At 41.4% G+C, this 27912-nt stretch overlaps 1 protein-coding gene across 2 annotated transcripts in view; it reads right to left on the bottom strand.

Annotated features, from left to right (window-relative positions):
* HLCS (holocarboxylase synthetase) overlaps nucleotides 1–27912 on the bottom strand; it is a 209322-nt gene that overhangs the window by 5958 nt on the left and 175452 nt on the right. For both annotated transcript variants that reach the window (XM_065590324.1, XM_005303307.4), the window contains 4 exons: nucleotides 17392–17459; nucleotides 8349–8509; nucleotides 3526–3640; nucleotides 394–607 (listed from right to left, as the gene is read on the bottom strand). In XM_065590324.1, the coding sequence (XP_065446396.1) occupies nucleotides 394–607; nucleotides 3526–3640; nucleotides 8349–8509; nucleotides 17392–17459 (558 nt within the window). The remainder of the gene's footprint in view (nucleotides 1–393; nucleotides 608–3525; nucleotides 3641–8348; nucleotides 8510–17391; nucleotides 17460–27912) is intronic.

Raw genomic sequence — 27912 nt, forward strand, 5'->3', positions numbered from 1 at the left:
TTTCTCCTTAGACCCCCTTTTGCAGAACGCATGGTTAATTCACACTATTTTTACAACATAATTTTTGATAAATTAGTACAGCACAATTTTTAAGCAAAACAAATAGCTATAAAACCCTAAATATTCTCATTGTTTCATGAGATGGTACATGCAAGATCCCTAGCAAAGTATTGTAATAAATGCCAATACATTAAAATTTTTGATCTATGCTATTCTAACACCAATATAAATACTGAAAATATGCTCTTACGTAAAACCCAACTAAGTCACTACTGCTTGAAAAGGCAATCTAGTGGAACATTCACAATGCAAGGCAAGACATCTATGAGTTATTCCTAATTCTCTAAAGGGAAAGTTTAGGAAAAGTTGAATAGAAGAGACAGCTATACTTACGCATGTATCCAGTATTTATAATATAAGGGAAGAACTCCATCAGGTCCTTTTTCCTGAAATATGTCTATCAGTCTTTCCAGCACAGTTACACTCCTAGCAATCAGGTAGTCTACTGTTAAGGACCTTAGTTTTGTCATATTTTTCTTATTGTACTCCATGATGAGATCATTGATGCATATGGTGGGATTGCTATTATTCACATTAAATCCATAGCCTGAGGAAGAAAAATCAAGAGTACACAGTAGGAAATGTTGACTATTTCTTATCATATAATAAATGCATTTGCACTTTCTTCAATCATTTGGTGCAAAGCTTTCTAAAGGTTTTCTTAAAGGATTTTCCCACCATTGTACCGTTTTTCATCAATCTTTTGCATTCCCAAATGCATGTATGCAGCTAATTACACTCAGAGCCTAGTTAATATTTATGTCCACATCCTCCCGTAAACTCTTTTCTGCCAATAAATGCCAGTTCAAATAGCCCCAATACAGTCCCATCAAGAAAATGCCATCCTACCAAACTCCTAACTTGTGACTAAAGTGAAGATTTAGGAATAAGGAAAGTGCTAGCTGTGCTGTCTAGATTGCCAATAAAAAACTGAAAATCCCTTAAATTGTGGTATTGACAGCCAGCTACCAAACTATCTGAAAGCAGACGATTAACCACACTATGAATCTAGCAGCCTAGAATGTGACTAAGAGTCTCTTCTATTTACTACAGTTAACTGATTTCACATTCTGAAAAATAAGCCTTTTTTCCTCAGCTCATAAGTCAGCAATTGGCTTCCTGGGAAAAGCCCTGAAGAGTCATACTTTCAGGGTTAGACTCCAGATAGTTTAAGCTGTCTTGCCATAATATCCTTTTGAAGCCTCAAGTTTCTCACTGAGATCTCTCCAGCTAGGATAATGTTGGCAAAAAGCCATTCTTATTATATGGCTCTGGGGGACCTTTCTTGCAGCCTCCTCAAACAGGCTTTGAGAGATGTAAGAAAATCTTGTATTAACTATTTATTCCCTCCTTCCCCCCATATAATGTGGATTTTCCTTTCCCTGTGCAGTTAGGCCAGACTTGTCACTCAGGCTCAAGAGTAAACTGGCTTCTTCCGTAGGAAGCAGTAGGTTACATTATTTTATAAACTTGATGAGATCATGAAAACATGGAATTAATTCACTCAGAATTACCTGGAGAGAGAAGGTTCTCTTCAGGAACTAAATTACTTTTTTTCTTTTTTAAATAACTAGAATATGCACACAAAAGAAAGATCTACAGTAATATCCAGCAAAATATATCAATACCACTGGAAGTAGGAAGAAGTGGATTATCTAACAAGAAAATGAGAAAAATTAACACAATACGCTAAGAAGTAAGCAACTCAAACTCAGCTATTTGCACTCAAACATAGTACATATGAATACAGACCCTAGCTACTAATGTACTATCAGTTTCAAGACATCACCTATCTTGCAGAGCCTGACAAACATGTGAGCAGAGGATCAGACTGAAGCCTTAGAAATCTAAATAAAATGAAATTAATGGAGATATCCCATCTCCTAGAACTGGAAGGGACCTTACAAGGTCATCGAGTCCAGCCCCCTGCTGCCTTCACTAGCAGGACCAAGGACTGATTTTGCCCCAGATCCCTAAGTGGCCCCCTCAAGGATTGAACTCACAGCCCTGGGTTTAGCAGGCCAATGCTCAAACCACTGAGCTATCCCTCCCCCCAATGTATGATATATGAAATGAGTGACCAGTCATGGTTAGAAAACCTGGTAATGCCAGTTAGTTAAAGAGTTTGTCTTTGGCCTTTTATGCTTCTGAGACGGACACTTAAATTCAGCTGGCTATCCTGGCAGAGAGGATCTTTGTCCTGATACAAAAAACAACGAGGAGTCCAGTGGTACCTTAAAGGTTAACAGAGTTATTTGGGCATAAACTTTCGTGGGTAAAAAACCCACTTCTTCAGATGCACGGAGTGAAAATTACAGATACATGAAGAGAAGGGAGTTACCTTACAAAACACGGCTACCTCTCTTATAATCTAATCCTTCTAACCCTAGTATCAAAGTATCAGTTGTTTTATTAGCTGAAAAATGCAGTTTTAGTGGTTCCAAATGCTCTAAAAGACAGAAGGCTTCAAAACTGTCTCATAGCACCTTCCATTCTCTTAAGTTCATTAAAAAAGAAAATTGCCTTTCAAAGGTATGAGTTCAACAGAAGATTCAATGGCTGCAACTAAGTTGAAGAGAAAAGGAATGACTGACTTAAACTGTTTCAGAGGGGTAGCCATGTTAGTCTGTATCAGCAAAAACAATGAGGAGTCCTTGTGGCACCTTAGAGACTAACGCATTTATTTGGGCATAAGCTTTCGTGGGCTATAACCTACTTCATCAGATGCATGAAGTGGGTTATAGCCCACGAAAGCTTATGCCCAAATAAATCATGCCACAAGGACTCCTCGTTGTTTTTGACTTAAACTGTGTAACTTGTTTAGATCTTTAAGCCATCTGGGTAGGAACCATGTCTTCATTTGCTCTGTAAAATACTGTGCACATATGTTGTGCTATGTACCAATACTAAACAATAATAATCATCTCCTTGTCTTAACCTTCTACATAGAAGTTCCTTGACAAATCCAGTTTTTAGACTTATCAAAAGATAAAGAATTGCTTTGAGGAGGCAGGACATTCTGGAACTCCCTACAGAGCACAGAGTTTGCTCCTGAGCACATGACAGATCTATTCTACTCCTCACTTCATGGAGAAGGGAAAAGACAAAGCATGCTTATTAGATAGGAAAAAACATTAAAAATATAGTAAACTTTTCTCCATGGTACCCTACCTTTGTGACTCAATGTGAAAGAAAACTTTCATCCTGTTATTTTTAATTCTTCAAAATCTTCTATATCAGTCCTGATGCTTGTGTTTAGCTTCTCCCGGCCAGCCATATGGAATGTTATAGATCACAGAAGACATCTATTTTTTGTGTTTTGTGAATATCATGGTTTGCATACTAGCATACCCACTTCTCATTTGCTCTTGTTCTCGTAGTTTGAACTCGTATAGGACATTAAGAATAATTAAATAGCTTTAGAAAAAATGGCCTGACAAGCCTGAAAATAATTTAGACACTTACCAATAAGTATGTGAAATGTGTCTCCCATAAGTGTAGAATTTACCAGAACCCCACCAAGCTTCATGAGGTCACTGTAGTAAATATCATTTGGCCACTTCACTCGCAGGTCAATATCCTAAAGAAATAAATGTATATGTATATAACCATACAATGCTGTTCTTTTATAAAGACTCTGCCATCACTCAGTAGTTCTGCAAATGCCATCCCTCTCTGCTACCTTGGAACATGATAATTTAGTTCTTTCTTAATTAAAGTAGATCAAAATCGTTTACAGAACAATGAGTCAGACACAGAACTATATTTTGAATTTGAGTTTTTATAACTAAGCACACATTTGAGGAACTCAGGTAAGTATAACAACATTAAGATGGAAACTCATGACTGCCAAAAATCCAAATATCAATGAGAAAGTTGGTATTTTCACCTTGAAAAACTCTTTCCCATTCTTGAGGCTTACTCCTCAACCCCAAAGAAAGTAAATATCTGTAGGGGAATCTGCAAGTTTCATGGCGGTTTATTATGAAGGTTGGCAGCAATCACAGACAATTGAGAGTCGTTATTTAGTAATAAGCTATACAGTAGATACTAATGGCTTACAGGAACTATACATAATCAAAAATAGGGACTTCAAAGTGACTTGGCAGAGGTCTTCCCTAAAAATCTCAAAATCACAGACAATAGGTAATTAACAATTGGAACAATTTACCAAGAGTTACAGGGATTGTCTATAACTGGCAATTTTGAAATCTAGATTGGATTTTTTAAGCAAAGAAACTAAAGTTCAAAAGGAATTATTCTGGGGAAATTCCTTGGCTTGTGTTATATAGGTCAGACTACATGATCACAATAGTCCTTTCTAGCCCTTCGATCTATTAGTCTACGAATAACTTGGTTGAATTTCTTTATTCGCCATAAAAATCTGTTTCAGGATAGAAATGATCTATTAAAGAAAGACAATCAACTTTGCTAAACACACCTAGAACTGCCCACAATGAACAGAACAAATATATCCCAAGGTTCTTGCAGAAGTCAGACAGGGAGGCAATGACATCTTGAAGATCAGGAATGAAATTTAGCAGTCAGGAGAAAATTCCAGTTCACAATTAACTATGTAAATAGTCCTAAAAATATTCACATTTTATGCAGCTATGTTCAATCTATACCATGGTATTGGAAACACAAACTGCATCATATGACACCATTCCATTGCAATAAAGAAGTTTTTGTTAAAGCCCCAGAACTGAATTAAACTTTGCACCAGCTACTTAAATGTAAAAAGAAAGCAAATGTGCTTCCTGGAGCTTAAAAAACTGCATATGACTGGATCCCAAGAGGCAAATCATGGGAGGTGCTCCACGACTACAAGAATCTGGTTACACCCTCTCCTTTTGTAGATTATGAAATCCTTTTACAGGATGTGTGAAAACTGCACCTGGGTCTATGTCTACTTTCCTGACAGATTTAAAGGCCAGTGAGGATTCCATTACACAGATGTCTCTGCATATCTGTACAGGAAATGCTAACTTATTCTGGTATCATAAGGAATTGTAAGAAAACATAGTTCATATTCATTACCACAAGCACTTGACTATCCACATTTCAGTGCAGATTTACAGAAGATTCTTGGGACATACAGTTTTCAAAGCATGCCACAGCTAAGCCATTCAGTATGTCAGGATTAACAGATCTTCTCAAGGCATCCTGTGCAGGTCATTACTCTCTGAACTGTAACAGACTCAGGAGTTCGAAAAATACACATCGCTAGCTTGTCTAGATGGGGAAGTTAGTGTGGAATAAGTTAGGGTGTGAATTTAAAGCGCAATAGCTATTTCACACTAACTCCACTTTAAAGTACATTAAATTTAACCACACAAAGGCACTCTTAGTCCAGAATAAGAGTGCCATGTGGTGAGCTAGGGCAACATAGCAATTGTGCTTTAAATTCACACCCCAGCCTGTTCTGCACTAACTTCCCATGTAGACAAGCCAATAGACCACAGACATTTGTACTGCTAAGGAACTAACTGCTGGATATGGAGAACAGCAGATATTTCTACAATAGTACTAGTTTTCAAGATGAACTATAGTGGTGACATGAGTTTTTTGTTGTAATATAATGAGGCAAGATGAGTTGCTGCATAACTACCATTGTTTCCAAAGGATTTACTGTCAAAATATAAAATACAATGCATTATTTTGCACTGATTTAGCAGGTTACATGTAGTGGTGACACATGTTATTTTTATTTGTAAGTTATGTACTGGCTCCTAAATACTGTTCTGAGTCAGGGACAGTAGAAAATATCTAGTACATAAGGTTTGTTTGTATTCAGAGCACTGTCATCTGCAAACGAAACTCTGAATTGAATTGTCAGATTTTCCCACTGAGAATCCAGAACTGTGGAGAGTAGCTTGAACTGCTGGCCATTTAGAACTGTGAACACTAAAGACACAGCCCTAAAAATGACTGACTGATCAACTGAGACACGTACATTTGATACTTTTGTACAAAAATTCTGGAATGGAATTTGAGCATAATAAAACAACATTAAAAGTATGTTAAAGTAATAATAAAGGTCTGACTTATGCAAAAAGGTATGGAAATGTAGAGCTAAGATTGAAACCTCATCCATAACTTAACCCATTGTTCCTAGCTACTGAAGCTCATATGGCATATATGTTCATCCACCATGTGGAGAGCCTTGCATTACCCTACGTCCAATGGGGCAATTTAAGAATAGAGTTTCAGATTTAACTTTGAATTTCCTTGCTTTCATGGATTTGAGTCAGACTCTTAACATTGTTTTAATCTCTTGTCTGTGTTTAATTTCCTTTCTTTAAAAAAATCTCAAATGGAGTACAGAAATCCTTTCTTCCACTGAGTTCAGGATGATGACGAACTGTCAAAGTATATTTAGTGATTCCTCTTAATTTAGTGATCACTGACATGATGGAATTTAATAGCTCCAATTATGTAGTTAATTCATTCTTAAGGGGTGGAGTGTGTTTCTTTCAAGATAAACTCAACTTCTTTATGGTCAGAACAAGCTATTCTAAAAATATAAATGTATAACCGGTAGACTCAACTGTGTGCGTTATTGACACAATTATTCCTTCTGCGTTAATATCATCATCTATTATGTCAATCAAGTTGCTACTCCTGAATGGACTAATTTTTTTAAAAAAATAATTCATTGAAAAGTAGCCGCTATATATGCCACAGTATGAAGAGAGGTGCAGAAGTAAGAAGATTCTTAAACTATGTCTATTTTTGCTTTTCGACTCATACTTTAAAAAAGTAACCCTTCTCCCCCTTTTATTTTCAATAGTTAAAAATATTGACCTCCCCAGCCAAAGGTTTTGTATTGCAAATTTCAGTCTGGAGCAATTTTTACAGTCAAGTTATGAAGTGCTGAAGTTAGGAGGTTTTAATAGAAGGGCTGACAGACCCTAAACTACAGCAAAGCTACTGGGTGCCACTATAATAAAGTTCATGTGTAAATGTGTATAAGACATTCATTTTGAGTAATATAGGAAACATGTGCTTCAGTTAACTACTTCTGTAAAATACCAAAGTTTTATAGTTAGCAAATATTAGAATATGGTAACATTAAAAAAAGAGATATATGAGGTGATGAAGAAGATTGGTTCTTCATTTGAACACTGATGACAGGACATTTGATTCCCTCCTGAGAGCAATACTCTTAACTTTTTCTTTAAAAATCAGTTTTCAACCTTCAAAAAGAGTTGGAAAAAATCCTTTAAAAGGGGACAAGTTGCCTCTGAAATGTACCAACAAAAAAAGCATTTATCAGTTTTATTCTGTTTTTCTTCTCACTTTTCCTCAACACTTTCATAACCAAAACAAATGAATCCAACATTTAGACAAAGTAAAGGGTAAATCCATCTTCATTGTTGGAATCTGAAGCTCAAATGCTCATTAGATTATAAGTGAAATGAGTTTGCTAGACTCAATCTAATCAATAGCAGGCAGGGCCGGCTCCAGGCACCAGACTTCCAAGCAGGTGCTTGGGGCGGCAATCTGCAAGGGGCGGCACGTCCATGTGTTTTTGCTCCCAAGCAACACGCCAAATTGCCGCCCGAGAAGCTGCCGCCGAATTGCTGCCGCTGCGGAAATGCGCATGCCGCCCTAACGGCGCACGGACTGCCCCCGCCGTCCACGACGGCAATTCAGCGCACTGCTTGGGGAGGCAAGAACAGTAGAGCCGGCCCTAATAGCAGGCACTCACTTTGCAAGCACCACATCTATTAAAACGATATACAAATAAATCGGAAGGCTAAATCCATCCATTCTTTTAATCACACAGCAATTATACAATCCAGTATTACTGAAGAGCTAAACTCATTGGCAGTGATACTCAGACCGCAGCAGTTCAGGAGACAACTTAGGGATCAACATTACCCAAAAGAGGCACAGTAGTGCGAACTTATTGTTTCATTTACTATGGTACTATGTATTCATATTTAAATGGTATGACAGGAAATATTTCGTTTTTAACATTTATATATATATATATATATATTCTCACAGAAAAAGGACTGACCAAGTATTATTTTTGGTTAATAACATAGCAAAAGCATCCCGATTGGTTAATAATTAAATCACACAGTGTTTTAATATAATGTGCTGCAAAGAGCCATAGTAGACACATTAAAGAGTCACTTGCAGCTTGTGAGCCTCAGTCCGAGTATCACTGATCTATGGCTTCAATGACACAACCTAGTTATGAAGGTCAGGTTAAAGACTGAACTCAATGAAATGTGAAAATAATAGGAATATTAAAATGAATTAAAATTAGATACCTGATATCCAGGTACTGATCTCACGGACTCCACCACAGCCAGGGACACCAGGTGCTGAATAAAAGGAATTCTCTGTCCCAGCTGGGAACACAAAGGAATGGAAACATGTAATGTTGATAGAGCACATCCCACAGGACTGAGCCAGACATTTCCACCACGACCTGAAAAAAATCCACAACACTGAATAAACAAACATGTAAGACAGAGAAATTGTGAGGGTTATTTGTTTTGTTTTTACAAAGTTCATACTAGTTAATGTAGAAAGCAGCAGCATAAGAATTAGTTTATTCAAAAATAGCATTCTCTTGAAAAAAAAATCTACAAGGAGGGCTCTAAAACTGTTCCAGCTTATTTCAAAGAAAAACTACATTCAATTTTATAGCTATTTTTAAAGTATTGGTTTTGTGAATGTGTGTTCAGGTAATCATGTTTATAGAAACTTTATAGAGAAATCAAAAGCGTTGCACACAATATGTTGCCCACAATTCCTTGGTATCTTGTAGATCATCTGTTTTTATGAACTACTTATGTTTGTTTTTAAATAAAAAAGTACTTGTGAAACGTTCCTGGAGATTGAAGCCTTCTATCTATCCACAGAACAGACTCCATGCACGTAGTTCTCAACCTATTTACCATTGAGGGCCGCATTTGTAGCATTCTGTGTGTTATATGGGTCGCACGGACACAATATACATGCTCCCTGTATGACCCTGAGGATGTCACATGAGCCACAGCTGTGTGCTGATTGGTCTGCAAGTGACCTGTGGGCTGCAGGTTGAGAACCACTGCTCCATGCCAATTCAAGGCCCAGTCCTGCTGCAATGAAGTCAATGGGAGTTTTGGTTCTGGTTTGGTTCAGTGCCAACTGTGGTGATGGCAGTTTGTGTGATATGGAAGACTTTTCAGTAGGAATTAAAACAATGCCACCAATTCATTCTATGTAAGCCACTAAACATCCATGAGATAACTACTTTTGGTCATTTCTAAGTTGGGCTGGATTCAGATTAATAAGAGTAAAAGGGGAAAAAACTGCTGTCTGATTATCAACCCCCTGAGCTCTCCAAAAATATTTTTACTGTGTCTATAAATTAGAGCTGTCGATTAATTGCAGTTAACTCACACGATTAACTCAAAAAAATTAACCATGATTTAAAAAATGTATTGTGATTAATTGTAGTTTTAATCGCACTGTTAAACAATAGAATACCAATTGAAATTTATTAAATATTTTTGGATGTTTTTCTTCATTTTCAAATATATTGATTTCAATTACAACACAATACAAAGTGCACACTGCTCACTTTATATTATTTTTGATTACAAATATTTTCACTGTAAAAATGATAAACAATAGAAATAGTATTTTTCAGTTCACCTCAAAGTACTGTAGGGCAATCTCTTTATCGTGAAAGTGCAACTTACAAATGTCGATTTTTTGTTGTTACATAACTGCACACACACACATACACAAAAAAAGACAGTTACCTGTTCCGTAACTGGTGTTCTTCGAGATGTGTTGCTCATGTCCATTCCATATTAGGTGTGTGTGCACCGACATGCACCGTTGTCGGAAGTTTTTCCCTCAGCAGTATCCATGGGGGACTGGCTCTGGTGCCCTCTGGAGTGGCGCCTGCATGGCACGGTATAAGGGGTGGCGCTGGTTCCCCCCACCTTCAGTTCCTTCTTGCTGTAAACTACAACAGTGGGGAAGGAAGGCGGGTCGTGGAATAACATGAGCAACACATCTCGAAGAACATTAGTTACGGAACAGGTAACTGTCTTTTCTTCTTCGAGTGCTTGCTCATGTCCATTCCACACTAAGTGACTCCCAAGCAGCACCATCGGAGGTGGATAGGAGTTCATGGACATGTAGATTGCAACACAGTGCTGCTGAACCCAGCATCATTTCTGGTCTGCTGAGTGATGACATAATGCGCCGTGAACATGTGAATAGAGGACCACATCGTGGCTCTACAGATGTCCTGGATAGGGACTTGCGCTAGAAAGACCGCTGAGGACACCTGGGCTCTAGTCGAGTGGGCTCTGACAATCGGTGGCGGTAGAACCCCCGCCAGGTTGTAACAGTGATCCAATTGGAAATTCTCTGCGAGGACGCCGAAAGGCCCTTCATCCAATCCGCTGTAGTGATGAAGAGCTGAGTTGATTTACAGAAAGGCTTGGTACATTTCAGGTAAAAAGCCAAGGCTCTCTGGACGTCCAGTGCATGAAGACGGGGGGGGGGGGGGGGGAAGAGAGAGAATAGCTCAGTGGTTTGAGCATTGGCCTGCTAAACCCAGGGTTGTGAGTTCAATTCTTGAGGGAGCCACCTAGGGATCTGGGGCAAAATCAGTACTTGGTCCTGCTAGTGAAGGCAGGGGGCTGGACTCGATGACCTTTCAAGGTCCCTTCCAGTTCTAGGAGATAGGATATCTCCATTAATTTAAAAAAAAAAAAAAAGACACCTCTCCTCATTGGTTTTGTGCGGTTTGGGACAGAACACCAGAAGAAAGATGTCCTGGTTCAGATGGAAGGTGGACACCACCTTCGGCAGGAAGGCCGGGTGGGGCCGCAGCTGAACCTTGTCTTTGTAGAAGACCGTGTACTGCGGTTCTGAGGTCACGGCTTTAATCTCAGAGACTCGTCTCGCTGATGTCACCGCCACCGGGAAAGCAACCTTCCATGACAGGTGGGAAGGGGGCAGCAGTCCAGCAGGTCAAAGGACCGTGAGCCTAGAAAGGACCAAGTTAAGATTCCACTGCGGGACAGGGGCCCGTACCTGCAGGAAGAGTCTATTGAGACCTCTCAAGAATCTGACATTCATGTCATGAGAAAACACTGTCTGGCCTTGGATCGGCGGGTGAAAAGCAGAGATGGCCACGAGATGCACTCTAATAGAAGAGTGTGCCAGGCCTTGGTTCCTCAAATGAAGCAGGTCGTCTAAGACAGATTGTATGGAAGAATGTGAGGGAGAGATGCCATGCTCGGACACCCAGTGGGAAATTGTCCACTAGGCCAGGTAAATCTGTCTGGTTGAGGGCTTCCTACTTCCCAGGAGGACCTGTTGGACCCCCTCCGAACAGATCCGCTCGTCCGGGTTCAGCCACGCAGCATCCACCCCGAGAGGTGGAGGGACGCGAGGTTGGGGTATAAGAGCCGACCGTGGTCCTGTGACAGCAGGTCTGGTCAGTTGGGCAGGGATCAGGGAGGGGCCGCTGTCAGGTTCATGAGCATGCCAAACCAGTGCTAGCGAGGCCACACAGGGATGATCATGATAACTTGCGCCCTGTCTCTCTTGATGTTTGCCAGGATCTTGCTGATGAGTGGAATCAGAGGGAATGTGTACATCAGGCTCCCTGACCACGACAGGAGGAAGGCATCGGAAAGGGAGTCCTTGCCCAGACCAAAATCGATGACATTTTCTGTTTTGCCTGGTGGCGAAGAGGTCCATCTGGGGAGTTCCCCACCTCTGGAAAATCACGTAGGCTACCTCCTGGTGGAGTGACCACTCATGGTGAGAGGAGACGGCCCTGCTGAGGTGATCCGCTAGTGTATTCTTGATGCCAGGGAGATGACAAGCCTCCAGGTGGATCTCGTGGTTGATGCAGAAGTTCCAGAGACGGAGCGCCTCCTGACAGAAAGCCGACGAGCGCGCTCCTCCTTGTCTGTTGATGTAGAACATTGAGGCTGTGTTGTCTGTCAGAATTCTCACTACCTTGCCCAACAGGTGAGGTAGGAAGACCCCACATGCCCAGCGGACTGTTCTGAGTTCTTTGACATTTATAGCGTCATCTTCTCCGGGGACCACATAATCTGGATCTGGAGATCTCTGAGGTGTGCACTGCAGCCAAGGTCCGAGGCGTCCGACACCAACTCGATGGAGTGAGGGGGGTTGTCGAACGGAACTCTCTCTAGGACCTTCACATGATTGGTCCATCAACGCAGCTAGGTGAGTATTACCGGGGAGGGTGGTAACAATCTTTTCCAGCTGATCCCTGGACTGGCAAAAGACCATAGTCAGCCATTGCTACAGGGGCCGCATCCGGAGCCTGGCATGGCGGACAACGTATGTGCAAGCTGCCACGTGGCCCAGCAGACACAGGCAAACCCTGGCTGCAGTCAGGGGGAATGCAGAGACTCCGCGATGAGGTCCGCCAATGTCTGGAACCTTTGAAATGGCAGGAACGCTCTGGCACAGGTCGAGTCGAGCTCCGCTCTGATGAACTCTATCCTTTGCACTGGAACTATCATCGACTTTTTGTCGTTTACCAGTAGGTCCAGGGAGCATAGTGGCTTGCAGCACCACGACATCCTTTTGGACCGGAGACCTGGAGCTGCCTTTGACCAGCCATTTGTCGAGGTATGGGTAGATCTGGATATCCCGGCACCTGAGATAAGCTGCCACCACCGACATGCACTTGGTGAACACCCTCGGTGCTGTTGCTAGGCCAGACGGGAGGACAGTAAATTGGTAGTGGCCAGGTCCCCCCATAAATTGGAGGAAGCATCTGTATCCTTGAAAGATCGCTGTGTGGAAGTATGCGCCCTTCAAGTCAAGGGCAGCATCCAGTCTCCCGGATCCAGGGATGGGAGGATAGAGGCCAGGGAGACCATTCAGAACTTCAGCTTCTTTAGGTACTTGTTGAGGTCTCGCATGTCCAGAACGGGCTGTAGACAGCCCTTGGCCTTTGGGATTAAAAAGTACCAGGAATAGAACCCCTTGTTCCTGTATTCGAGAGGAACCTCCTCCACCGCACCCAGCTGCAGTAACCCTTGGACCTCCTGCGTGAGGAGACTCTCGTGAGATGGGTCCCTGAAGAGGGACGGGGAAGGAGCCTGGGTGGGGGGTAGAAATAAACTGGGGGGTATAATCCTGTGTTCAGGACCCAGCGATCCAAGGTTATAGTGGTCCACACAAGGAGGAAAAAGAAAAGGCGGTTGGAAAAAAATTAAGAAGATGGATTCAGGGAATGGTCTGGTAGGTCGCCCTCAGGCACAACCTCAAAATGTGCTTGGCCCCCTGATTGTTTCGGGTGGAGCCCGACTGAGCAGAGGGTGGCGGTGTTTGTAGCCCTTGGCCTTCTTGTGAGGCAGGTCCCACCGAGGCTGGCTCCCTTGTCCCTGAGGCTGTTGCGGTTTGAACCGCTTACGTGCAAGGCCTGGGACATAAAGTCCCAGAGTTTTCAGGCTGTCTGCTCTGCAAACAGGGCCTGGCCATCGAAGGGAAGGTCCTGCATCGACTGCTGAGCCTCAGTGCACAAGCCCGACAGGAGCAGCCAGGAAGCTCGCCGCATGGAGATGGCGGAGGCCATGGTGTGGGTGGCAGAATCCGCTGCGTCTGAAGCTGCCTGGAGGGCTGCTCTGGCCACAGCCGTGCTCTCCTCGAGGATCACCCAGAATTCCTTCCTGGACCCTTTGGGAAGTGAAGCCTCGAAGTTGGCCATGGCCTGCCACATGCTGTAATCGTAGCAGCCAAGGAGGGCCTGGTGATTGGCCACTCCCAACTGCAGGCTGGAAGACAAATAAACTTTGTGTGCAAAGAGATCCAGCCTCCTTGAGTTTTTGTTTTTGGGGGTAGCCCTGGGTTGACCTTGCCTCTCTCTGTGGTAATTGCCTCTACCATCAGGGAATTGGAGGCCAGGTGGGAATATAAGTACTCATGCCTCATGGTTGGCACAAAGTACTTGAGCTCGGCCCTTTTAGAGATGGGGGCAAGGTGGAGGGAGTCTGCCACAGGGCAGTGGTAATCTTCGATACCCCTTCATGAAAGGGTAAAGCCACCCTGGCAGGTGCTGAGGAGCAGAGGACATCAAATATGAAGACTGAAGGCTCCTCCAATTCCTCAGCCTGAAGCCCCAGGGTAGAAGCAACCCTCTTCAATAGTTCCTGGTGCGCCTTAGTGTCATCCTGAGGAACTGGGTAAGGGGGCTCTATGATAGCCTCATCTGGCGACAACAAGGATGATGCCGGTACCAGGACCCTCAACGTCGATTGGTGGTCCACCAGGCTGCTCCCCTGGGTCCTCTTGGACCTGTGGGGTCCTTCCCCCATAAGTCTCAGGCACTGGAGGGGGTTGGGATGTCGAGGCCGCTGACTTGTCCGAGGCTCCTGACACCGATGGGGCAGCCTGGGAAGGTTGGGTGAACCCCCAAGGGTTCCATGGGTACCATGGCGCCGGACACTGCACTTGGGGCCCTGGGACAGGTTTCGGTGCTGATGATGTAGGCGACAGCGCAAGTATCGTAGGATGCCCTGGAGTTACGGAACCCTGCTCCGTGCTGGAGCTATCGCCGGAGCGGTCGCTACCCGGCGACCAGGATTGGGTGGAGCGGCAGCTCTTATCTGACCGGTGCTGGTCACTGCGCCTTAAGGTAGATCTGTCCAAGCGAGATGAAGGTCTTGGTCTGGGCCTTGGGGACTGACTGTGTTCGGTGGATCAGTGTCAGAAACCCGGCAATCTACGCTTTACGCTACTTGACTGGTACCGGATGTCAAACGGGACCAGGAGCTATCACGCACTGGTTGCTGGGAGGATCTTCCCGAATAAGGCGACCACCATCTGGAAGACTGATGACAACAGGCTGGTGATCGGTGGCTTTAGTCCCCCAATTGGTCCTGAGATCTGTAACAAGCTCTTGGCGATGTGAGGGGTCAGTCTCGGTGCCCCTGCCAGGGAGCGCATGCCTCGGTGGATCTGGTGAGGTACGCCTCGAATCCTGCTGTTGGTGCCCAAGGTCTGGGGACCGAAGAGGGCTCTGCTGAGCCTGCCTCTTAGCTATGAGGCATGATGGCTTCAAGTGGGGGAGCGGTGGCAGGACATCCCATGTGATGGGGAACAGTGCTGCTGATGCGGGGACGTACGTGGAGGCCCCAAGGCGGGTTTACCCCGAGACCGGGATATTGCCGGAGCCAGTGTGGGCAGCACCGGAAGCATCAGGATCTCCTGAGCTGCCTGCAGGGCTTCAGGTGCCAATGGCACCTCAAGCTGACGGAGGCCTGTACTGCTATCCAGAGTCGCAGGCAAGGTATGGGATGGCCTGCACAGCTCGACTTGAGCTGGGTCCCGACTTCCCTAAGGGGCCTTTGAGCTGTCTGGTGTGGGTCTTGGCTTGCCCCCAGCCCTTTCCTTTCCCTTTCAGGTGACTGTCCCACTCCCTTTTCGTCCTGGGTTTGAAGGACTTACAAAGATGACACTTGTCGCTTATGTGCCCTTCGCCCAAGCACCTTAGGCAGCTATTGTGTGGATCGCTGATGGGCATAGGCCATTTGCAATTATCGCAGGGCTTAAAGCCTGGGGACCGGGGCATGCCCCGTCCCCAGGCTGAGTCCCATTCGGTACTAACAAAGACTTTAAAAACTACTACTAAGGGTAACTAATTCAACTACTAACTATATACAACTATATTACAGGTTTATAAAGTTCACAAAAATGGAGAACAAAACAGTTCTAGCTGAAACAGCAGATATTCCAGCACGGTCACTGGCGGCAAGAAGGAACTGAGGGTGCGGGGAGCCGGTGGCGCTCCTTATACCGCGCCATGCAGCCACCACTCTAGAGGGCACCAGAGCCAGTCCCCTAGAGATACTGCTGAGGGAAAAACTTCTGGCACTGCTGCATGTGGTGAGCACACACACACCTAATATGGAATGGACATGAGCAAGCACTCGAAAAACAAAACAATGCAAAACTTTAGAGCCTACAAATCCACTCAGTCCTACTTCTTGTTCAGCCAATCGCTAAGACAAACAAGTTTGTTGACATTTATGGGAGATAATGCTGCCCAGTTCTTATTTACAATGTCACCTGAAAGTGAGAACAGGCATTCGCATGGGACTTTTTTAGCCGGCATTGCAAGGTATGTGCATGCCAAATATTTGTATGCTCCTTCATACTTCGGCCACCATTCCAGAGGACATGCTTCCATGCTGATGATGCTTGTTAAAAAAATAATGCATTAATTACATTTGTGACTGAACTCCTTGGGGGAGAATTGTATGTCTCGGGCTCTGTTTTACCTGTTTCGGCCATATATTTCATGTTATAGTAGTCTCGGATGATGACTCAGCACTTGTAGTTCCTTTTAAGAACACTTTTGCTGCAGATTTGACAAAACGCAAAGACGGTACCAACGTGAGATTTCTAAAGATAGCTACAGCACTCAACCCAAGGTTTAAGAATCTGAAGTGCCTTCCAAAATTTCAGAGGAACGAGGTGTGGCACATGCTTTCAGAAGTCTTAAAAGAGCAATACTCCGATGCGGAAACTACAGAACCCGAACCTCCAAAAAAGAAATCAACCTTCTGTTGGTGGCATCTGACTCAGAGGATGAAAATGAACATGCGTCGGTCCACACTGCTTTGGATTGTTATTGGGCAGAACCCATCATCAGCATGGATGCCTGTCCTCTGGAATGGTGGCTGAAGCATGAAGGGACATATGAATCTTTAGCGCATCTAGCATGTAAATATCTTACGACTCAGACTAGAACAGAGCCATTCGAACGCCTGTTCTCACTTTCAGGTGACATTGTGAACGAGAAGCAGGAAGCATTATCTCCTGCAAATGTAAACAAACTTGTCTGTCTGAGCAATTGGTTGAATAAGAAGTAGGACTGAGTGGACTTGTAGGCTCTAAAATTTTACATTATTTTATTTTTGAATGCATTTTTTTGTACATAAGTCTACATTTGTAAGTTTAACTTTCATGGTAAAGAGATTGCACTACAGTACTTGTATTGGGTGAATTGAAAAATACTATTTTGTTATTTACAGTGCAAATGTTTTTAATCTGAAATAAATATAAGGTGAGCACTGTACACTTTGTATTCTGTGATGTAATTGAAATTAATATATTTGAAAATGTAGAAAGCATCCAAAAATATTTAAATAAATGGTATTCTATTATTATTTAACAGTGTGATTAATTACAATTAATTTTTTTAAAGCACTTGACAGCCCTACTATAAATGATCTATATTAACTACATTACTGAATGAATGTAATAAACTATCTTCTTTCTGTTAGTGTTGCAAGAAAACCTACTTACCTTTCCCTTGTGTTTGTCGAACTGCAATCGCTATTAAATCCATTTCCTGAGGCAAATTGAACATCAACCTGCCAATTAAGGAAAAAGACTGTCAGCTAAAACAGTCAGCTTTTTTCATGAAAATCTACCATCAACATTTAAATAGAGGCTAATATTTTACATCAAATTAAAAGCATCATTTATTCATTTTCAGTTATAATTTATGATTAGGTGAAAAGGGCAATGGAAAATCCAAAAAGAGAAGCTAACTGAAAAATGACCAAGTGAAATAATACTGCATCTGTAATTCTGGAAAAAAGATACGACCATAGTTCATTTAAGGTGCTTTTTAAAACACAGATGGCTGTATTTCTTTAGTATTTCTCAGAGAAGTACTTATTTCTTCTAACTTGTGTCACTATCTCCCATAAGTGACAAGTAGCGATTCCAGACATTTGTTTCTACTTACAGCAAATTTTTGTTCATACTCTACAATATAACAGCAGCAGTTTCTGATTATTTAGAAAACCAATATGGTGGCAATAAAGCAGTTTAAAAGATACACTATCCCCTGAGAACTAATTATGATTTAACTACAGTAAATAAATCTACACCTTCTGAGAACTCTAGAGAACACTGGTTTGGTTTAGGCTTGCGCTCTGCTGTTAAAATAGTTTCACTTAAAAGAATACTAACTTTCCTCTGGGAATCCATAGAAAGTATACTTGAATGCCACCAAATGAGTCAACATTAACTTTAAAAAAATCTTACTATGAGAACTGTTTTAAACATATTTCAACTGTATTATGATCCTTCTTCATTTCATTTTAAGTTTTGTGGAAAAGATAAATTATTTAACAGACAAAAAAGATCCACATGACGTTACCACTGTTTGGCTGTACAAGATAAATCTAGTAAATAATTTATAGTCTGAAAAAGCTAACTTTTAATGCAAATAAAGAGTAGTTCATTTAAATTAAAGGTGGTTTTGCCTTACGCAGTATGTGCCACACTAATCAGAAAAGAGTAAGTGGCATTCAGAATTATTTCTTCTGAATTTAGGAAGAAGATTCAAGGACTTCCAAGTCCTCCTGTAACCAAGATAGTGACGCTGTATAGTAGGAACTAATAAGTACAAGTGCACCCTCTGCTGCCTACTGGGAATAAATGTTATGGCAGACAGCTACTGAAGGAGCTATTCGTCTGCTTCCCCTCCTCCCCCGCTTTTTAATTTGTAATGTGGAATTTTATTAATGGCTGTGGCTAGATAAGGGAGAGGAAGTAGAGCATAAATACAGAAAAGTAACCACTTCCTGAAATCTCAGAACATCTCTGCATAATGATTCAATTGCTCACATGACTATGAAAGGAGTAGGTTATTCTAAGGGCCAAAGAGAGGTTTGGACTATAAAACACCTTTACTAATTAGAAATACTTGAACCACAGCTGACTGGAGATTTAACAGGTCCAACAGATGTTTTTTTCACATTATTGCAGAAATCAATGTGAAACATTTTCAAAGAACACTAGCCAGAAGATCTCTTTGCCAGTCCCACTTCCATTTCACATGAAATACAGCTTGAGAATTGTTTCTCTTGGACACTACGAATTGCTTATTGAGACTATGATTGCCTATCTACAGTCAATCTTTAATATTGAAATACACCTTTCCTTGTGTTGGGAGCCAGTAGCAAAATCCAGAGAGGTTCTTTGTACTCATTAACATCACTTCAGCTACAATACTGAATTCATGGTACTCCAACAAGGACATTAATTTAAATTTGGAAATGGGGCTAAGGACAGATTACAAATTTGCCGAAACAAACTTGTTTGTCACCTCTCTGTTCATATGATCTAGGTTCTTTAAATATCAGGCAAACAATAGATAGTCATATTACAGCTATGGGGGTAAAAAAATCAGGGCAGGAAAAAAGTTAGTTCTGAAACCAAACACAGACCTCTAAAACAAAGAGATATGATTAAGAGAACATATGAATGGAACTGTTAGAGGTTTGGCAACAGTTAACAAGACTGAGTTTGAGAACAGTGAGATTGTACTGTTTAGGCCAAGAGGAAATTCTGTAAGGAGGTACACAACATGGGGAAGTCGCTAATACCTAGGCTGAGACAACTGGAGGCAGACGGATTTATTTCTGCTATCTGAGATCGCCCTGGAGGCATTGCCACACAGCTCCAAGACAATAATAAAGTGCTTCTGAACTTAATAAATTGTGTTGGTTTTTTTGGGATGGGCGGGGTTGTTTCATTTCTGGAAAAGAAAAGTTGTTTGAATTTTCTTTACTAGAAAGAAGCAATTGTAGATGGATTTACATTCTTAGCTATTGACGTTCCCACTGAAGAAATAAATGATTATATTTGTGACCGATTAGATTGAAGGAGGAAAAGGGGGTTCATCAATGGCATAATGTAATATGATGAAGTTATCTCATACTTTCATTTCCTCTTTTATTTCACTTTCCCCTTCATTTCAATGTTTTCATAAAGTCCTGTGTTTCTCATTGTTGCACAATGAATTAAGACAGAAGACCTCACTGATGAATCTAGAAGATTGATCCATTCAAACTAAATTTACTCAACAGGTAGGGATAAAGAAAAGCATTTATATGATTCTGAGAAAAATGCTTTAATTTCATTTCAAATTTTCTTCACCACCACAAATTTTTTGCGGTACCTGACAAACTAATCTGTGCACTTCTGGTGTTTAAAGCAACTGAAATATTAAATGGTAAAATACTAGCACATTAATAATTTTTCACAACATAATTTACAGTCTATGTTGTCAAGAGTAGTAAACAATACTTAAATGGTTCATAGAAATATCAGGGCCAAAGAACCATCAGTCCCCACAGCTAGCCAATGCAATGGCTTTTGTGTATATAGCAACATAAAATGGGAATTGAAACCACAAAAACTATGTTTGAATAATGTTAACAGCCTGACAACTATACATTTCATTGATGTTATGGGTTTAAAGCTGAAAGTCTCATTAATGCACCCTGCTGTGTTACAGTATTGCAGAGGTATTACAAAAGGCAACATTACATTCCAGATGTTGAAATACCTGGGCATAGGTTAGAGACAGACTTCTACCCTTAACTCTGAATGTCTTTGTTCTGGGTGGGGAGAGGGAGGGATTTTAAAAAAACAAATCACACCCTTCAAGTTGCTTGATTATAGTTACTATGATTTCATTTACAGAGAATGCCATAATATTGGAAACAGTATTAGAACAAAGAGATAATATTTTTTAGTCAAACTGAAAAAAAGGACATGCCACTTGATCCAAGTCTCCTATGATATTTCAGACAAAGAGGTGACCTGCAAACTCTCTGTTCCATTTTTATTACTTAACCATAGCCATAGTCCATTATATCCTTTCTGGAAATTAGCAGTGTATGTATTGATATATTTACATATTTCATTATAGTGCCTGATACCCGATGTGTAATCCATCTCCTTAATTTAGGTAATGGGAGTTTGAGCTGGATACTTTTCTAAAGAATAAACTGTACTGAAACAAAGCCTTCCCTCTCGATAGAATTTAAAATATTTTCAATAGCTACAAAGGTCCATAGGACCGTATAAAAGAAGATAAGTCAATCAAGGATCCTAATGCACTGTGACAGAAATGCTCAGACGTTACTACATAGTGCCATTTATGGTTTTATAATTCAGGCTTTCCCCAGGAGCATCTTGGAAGACAAGTTGTCAGATCTTAAAATGCATTACTGAAAAGACTGTTACTTCTAAATGACAGTTCTATTGACATTTCCATTCCAATTCTTAGTTCTTACAATTGTAAAAATACCCTCCATAGTAGAATTCCGCATAACATCATTTTGTTGCACACTCACAATAAGTCCTATAACAAATTTTAGAGGAGGGATGGTTTTGCCCCTTTCAAACAATAAAATAATAAATTATTCACCAGGTAAGTAAATTGTTTGAGCAACTTAATTAAGTTAAGTTAAAAAAAACTTCATCTCTCTTCCCCCGATAAATCCACACTAAAGCTAGCTATGGGTCTAGTTTAAACCTCACAAAAGTCAGGAAATGCAGGCTCAAGGCTAACGTGTGTCAAATCATTCAGTCTCTTTGCTACAAATCCACTCCGTTTTCTCCTATGTACTGTGTGCCTTTCACAACATGCTAAAGAATTCTTTATTCCATTCCCAAGTTTTTACATATTGTAGGCTTTCTATTTGTTTTTCTAACTAAATTCAAAATATACTAATAAAATTATGAGTTTATCTATGGGAACACAAAAGCATCTTTGTGAGCAGAACAGTTTTCAAGTTAACAACTCCTTCCACTGGAAAAAAAAAAAGCTCATCTTTAACAATATATTCCACTACATTTTCTAAACGTACCATTACCCTTTATTTTCACAGTGTAATTACACAGAAAAGGCCTCTAATCCCAGCTACTTTTTGAGACCCATCTATTTCTACACAGTGCAGACTACCTGAAATTGTTGATTCTTTAGTGCAGTGCTTGCAACACAATCAGAGACATTCTACCCAACCAGTCATTAGTACATGTGTTAGAGCTCATCAATATGCCAGTAAATTTCTCTTTTATAGCAGAAATCCAAGCAGCTTCCACATAAAACAGCCTTTTCCCATATTAGTACTAGTACACAACGTGATCATTTAAAGCAATAGTCTCTTTTACGTCTCCAGATATTAGTTTCCTGCATCCTCTTAAAAAAAAAAAAAAAAAAGCGATGAAGGTGTTCCAGACTTCTGTAGATTTACAAAAAGCCTTGTAATTTTACAATGCTAGTTTTTCCTACCTTGCTATAAACACTTATTGTACAAAGAAGAATCTACCATATTAAGGTCATCATATTTTTTCTGACCTCTGTCTGCTATGAATGAAATTGGGCTAACAAGGTTGTTTTACAGCAGTAGTTTTCAACCCTTTTTCATTTGTGGACCCCTAAAAAAAATCTCAAATGGAGGTGCGGACCCCTTTAGAAATCTTTACACAGTCTGCAGACCCCTGGTGTCCACACCATCATCGCTTCACACTGACTCAGTCATCACAGGTTTCAGAGGACAGAGAGTGACAATCCTAGAATCTTATAGAGCTAAGAATGGAAACAAATCTTTCTGAACAAAGAGGAAATGTATTTTCAAAAACAAAATTACAACAAAACTTTGACACAGAGGTTTTCATGACAAACTTGCAAAAGTTAAAGTTCCTTTTAAAGTATTTAAGGGGAAATCCATTATTTGTTAAGCACCATACCTCTTAAATATCTCTCAAAATGAGGTACATCACTCATATATATACACACACACATATATATATATATATATATATATATATATATATATATATATATACACATACACACACACACATATATATATATATATATAGAGAGAGAGAGAGAGAGAGAGAGAGAGAGAGAGAGAGAGAGAACATAATCTGCAATATTACCCAATTTTAGGTGAATAAGTTTAACGATACAGTTTAGGTATTAGAATCCAAATACTCAGGTACATCACTCATTAAAAGTTATACAGAGAATTGGTTGTAGAAAGCAAATATAGGAATGAGTGTAGATTGTCACTCAGTAATTGAGCATTTAGGATAGGTTGTCCCTTAGTAGATATAATCCATCACAGAAGTATTTCAGTTACTTTCCAATTTCGCGTCTGGTAGGCACTCCAGCTCATCTCTCCTGGTACTGCCGATGTGTTCTAGATGTCCCTCGACCACCTGATGGTGTCTGACACCATGAGTTGCCGCTGAGCATAGCATTGACTCATTCCACATTCTCTCAACACTTGCTTGTTACTGGGGTCCCATGAGACCAGGGCTCCAACGATCAGCGCATGAGTTTGAACCTCGTAGCCCCTAGCTCTCCAGGTGTCAGCCAGAGGGGCGCATTTCTCCAGTTTTCAAGATCGGGCATTGCGGAAGGCTAGGGTCCTGTTTTCAAAGGGAACTGTGACATCCACCATGGTGATCTTCTTCTGTTCCTTGTTGGTGATGACATCCGGTCACAGTTGGCTGTCCATTCCAGGGATGGCGGAGTTCACAACAACCTTCCCCATGGGTGGCAGGATGACTGACTAGATGATTCTGGAAGGCTTTGTGTGACAGCTGCCAGGCTCTGGAATGGGACTTGCAGCTACACAAGACATGGGGTAGTGTCTTGCTGGCATAGCTGCACTTCCTGATTCCCATGGTGGATGGCTCCCTTCAGCTGGATGCAGCTGAGCCAGGCCCTGTGGATGAACGTACAGTTGGCAAATTGGGTGAAGATGCCCCCGGGGAGGAAGTGGTTGCTGGAGTCCCACTTGCACATCACCTCAAAGGCCTTGCGCTGGTCTGGCTTCCATTTCAGGTTTTCCATGTACTGGAGTGGATGGCATCCTTAAGAACCCTCTCCAGCATGGTTCTAGTTCTCCGAGTGATGATTGTGTGCTCTGTATGTGTCACTTGTGACACCAGGACCCCCAGCTCCTGATATGCCTTACACCATGTCCAGTGGCAGCCGATTCGCTTCTCCAGGTGTTGCATAGCATTGTGGGCATGAGTCTAGAGCGAAGCACAGTTTCCCCTCTCTCTTACAAATTTGCCTTCCAGAGAACTGCTCAGGTAGGTGGCGACATCTTGGTTGGAGGGGGTCCTGGCAATTCGCTTCCTGATGACGTCCTGCATCGCACTCTCCGTGATGTTCCTCACCATGGCGTCCGGGCACGTCAGAAGGTGTAAGGCGTGAGTGATCACCGCAATGTTGCACCCACTCAAGGGACGTTGGTGCCGCCCTGCCTGTGCAAGATATACACCAGCTCATTGCTGACCCTCTGGAGAAGAAACCTCCACTTCACTAGCTGCCTGACAGTGTTGTCCGCCTTGTTACGTAGTACCTTTGCCACAGCAGATCCCCTCAGAATGAATAAAATATGGGAGATCAGGAAGGTGTTCAAGGCGTTGATCTTCTGCCATCGTGCCAGTAGGGAGGAGTCAATCCTGGCCACATCTTATAGGATCTCCATGATGACATCCTCAGATGTCTGCTGGACGCGGAAACGTTGGCGTGCTGAAGTGTTGGTACGTTTGCCCATCTTCGAGGAAGATCATAGGTTCACCCTGGATCTGAAATGGCGTCACCCTGGACCAAGTCCCTTCTACTGCCATTGATATGCAGGGATGCACACTTCCTGGCATTGAAGCAGAGTCCCACCCAGTTGGCAGCCTGGCTCGTGACATTGAGCATTTGTTGGAGACTCTCAGGGTTGTCTGCAATCAGGTCCAAATCGTCCTCATAGGCCAGGATATTCATGCTGTTGCCATACAGGTTGAAACCGCCTACACCGCTGGAGATCACTCGAATGAACGGCTCCCTGGCTAAGTTGAAAACAATGGGGCTGAGGGGACAGCCTTACTTCATGCCACTACAGATAGCTTCATCCTCTACGGCGAGTTGGCTGTGCAGGGGACCTGGAAGAAGACTTTACATCACATGAAGTAAGGATCAGACTTACAAATACCAAAACCACAGCCCCTGGAAAAGATGGCATTCACTATAACTTCCTGAAAAAATGAGACCCCTGTTGCCTGGTATTAACTGCCATTTTCAACAAATGCAAATAGTTCTGCTGTACTCCCAGCTCCTGGAAGAAGTCTATGACGGTGCTCGTCTACAAGAAAGGTGAGAGAGATGACCATGGCAACTGGAGATCCATCTCTCTCTGTTCCACCATGTACAAACTGTATGCTAGCGGCCTGACGGCTAGGATCACAGACTGGTCGGTGAACAGAGGAGCCATCAGCTCCATCCAGAAAGGCTTCATGTCATGCGAAGGTTGTTATGAACACAACTTTGTCCTTCAGACTGCCATCCACACAGCCAGGAGTGCACAGAGACAATGTGCCATAGTGTGGCTCAACCTGACTAATGCTTTTGCATCCATGCTCCACAAGCACATTTTTGCCATATTGCGAGAGTTCGGGATGCCTGAAAGCTTTCTCCAACTGGTCCAGGAACTTTATGAAGGCTGCACTACTACCATCCACTCCATGGAAGGAGAGACACCTGAAATTCTTATTACTAAAACTTGCGTCTACCTCTCATCTGGTCTCAGTACTTTATGCAATGTTTCTCAGACTACTTCAGTCTATTTGTGCATTTCAATTTTTCAGAGAAAGATGGAAGTTTGAGTTAAATATATGCTTTGATGAAATACAAAAGTGTGGAAAACCATGGCATCTCAAAATGTATGAAGTTCAACCAGTGAAAAGCTTAATTTTTTCCATAGTGACTTATTGATGTGAATCCTGGAAAACCAATGCTCCTGACAAGAGAAAACGGAAACGTTTAAGATGTGGTGCTGGCGAAGACTCAAGCGTATCTCCTGGATGGAAAAGAAGACTAACACTTATGTTTGAAATATTACTGAAGAGAAGCAGACTCCGTTGTCGGAAATCAACAGGCACAAATTTATGTACTTTGATCACACCAAGCATACAGATGGAAATAACCCTGAGAAAGTTATCATGGAAGGAATGCTGGCAGGTCATTGTAGAGGGGACAATCAGTGAGCAGATGGATAGACAATGTGCAACAGATCACTGGGAAGTCAGCTGCTGAGTGTGTGAAGTTCTCAAAGGATTGAGAATGCTCCCAAAAATTCTGCTATGATGTTACCCAATATTCAGAAATGAATAAATGGACTTTCTATACATTTACAAAAGTGTGAGTGAGTCTAACATTAAGTTAATGCAATTTAAACTCATACAAAGTATTTCTTGTATTCCTGCACACTTGTTCAAATGTGGCATATTGGACAATGTATGCTAGCCGAGTGGAAATCAGGTTGGAAACCTAAAGTTATTGGCAATATACCAATATTAGAAAATTTTGATCAGGTGTTATAAATGGTATAGAACTAGCAAGGATTCATAAGTTACCAGATGAATTGTAACTATATTAGCTACATTTCTTTTTTTGCCATCAAGTACACTGGAGATGTTTTCTTTTAAAAAAATCAGTCTGTTTGCACATCTAAGGACAATTGCAGACTGATTTTTTAAAAGAAAAGTTCTTGAGTAAAGTCGTGGCTCCACAGAAGTCAATGGCAAAACTCCCAATGACTTCAACAGGGCAAGGATTTCACCACTTCATTGTTAAGAGACTTACACATGGCATGGTAGAAATTGCTCCCTATGAGCTGTTATTTATAAGATTAATACATAACAGACGAATTTCGTGTGATATGGGAATAATTTTTCTCAAAGAAAAAACAGGTTTACAAGTGAAAAATGCATCAGATTGCTACAGAGATATACTGGAGGAGAAGGGGACAAGCAAATTAGCTCACAGAATTTTTCCTTTGTTATCATCATTTGTAAAGTATTTGTTGTTTGTCCACTATAGATATTGTTGTTCTAAAATACTACAGTTGGTTGGGAATTTTCCATGGAAATTATTTTTTTAAAACAGAAAATGCAGTTGTTTTGTAAAAAACTTTTGATTTTCCATCAGGAAAATCTAAACTAAGTATTTCATTTTGGGTTGGTTCAACCTGCTCAAAACATTTGGTTTGTTGAATTGAACCAAAACCTTTAGTGTCAAATTAGTTCAACATTAAACTGCATTTGCCTACGGTGTCTCAATGCCTCATGGAAGTTGTAGTTTTGGTGCCGCAAGCTTAAATTCTCCCCTACTGGCTGTGCTTCTTCACAACTCTACATCTCCTATGATTCCATGCTGTCTCTCCTCTGACCAAGCCATGTGACACATCATGGGAATCACATGACTGCAGGTGCAACAGGGGAGCTCTAGTCTAGTCAAGGAACCCTGCCCCAGGGGAGAGTGGGGGCAAGGAACACCTGAATTAAAATTCTCATCAGGCACCATGGCATCGCAGGCACATGAAGTTTTACATTGAGCTCACTTGAAACAAAACATTTTGATTTGGTTCAACAAATCAAAATGAACGATTTTAATGCAGGAATACTGAAATGCTGTTTTCCCATTTCTAAACAGAATTTTTTTCAGAACTTTTTGTTCTGCAAAAAATGTTGATATTTCAGTTTTCTTCTTGAATTGGGAGGAAAACTAATGTTAAAATATCAGAATTTCCCATGGGCAGAAATTTTATTTTCACTCAGCTCTCATCTGAATAAGAAAACTAAAAGACACACATCTAGAAAAAATACCTTACTTTTTGATACAATGATCTTTTCTTTTTAAAGAAGAAATGAAAACAAACAGCCAAACACATAGGATTCTACATCCATGTCCCTCCCTAATAACTAGGAAATAATGTCCTCTATAAGTAACAGTCTGATGTTAGCTGCTAATCAATAATGTTAACAGAAAAACAAAATTTCTAACTTCAGGACTAAAGCATATAGCACTTCTCTCTTGCAAGAGCCAATGCCCAAAATGGCAAAAATAAAAAAAAAATGTTAATTTTTTCCAAAAATGTATAAAAGATTTTTAACACTCCCAATATTAGATTGTGCCACCTTGAAGGCAGACTCCAAGAGTTAAAT

Source organism: Chrysemys picta, chromosome 1 (assembly GCF_011386835.1).
Source record: "Chrysemys picta bellii isolate R12L10 chromosome 1, ASM1138683v2, whole genome shotgun sequence".
NCBI lineage: Eukaryota > Metazoa > Chordata > Testudines > Emydidae > Chrysemys > Chrysemys picta.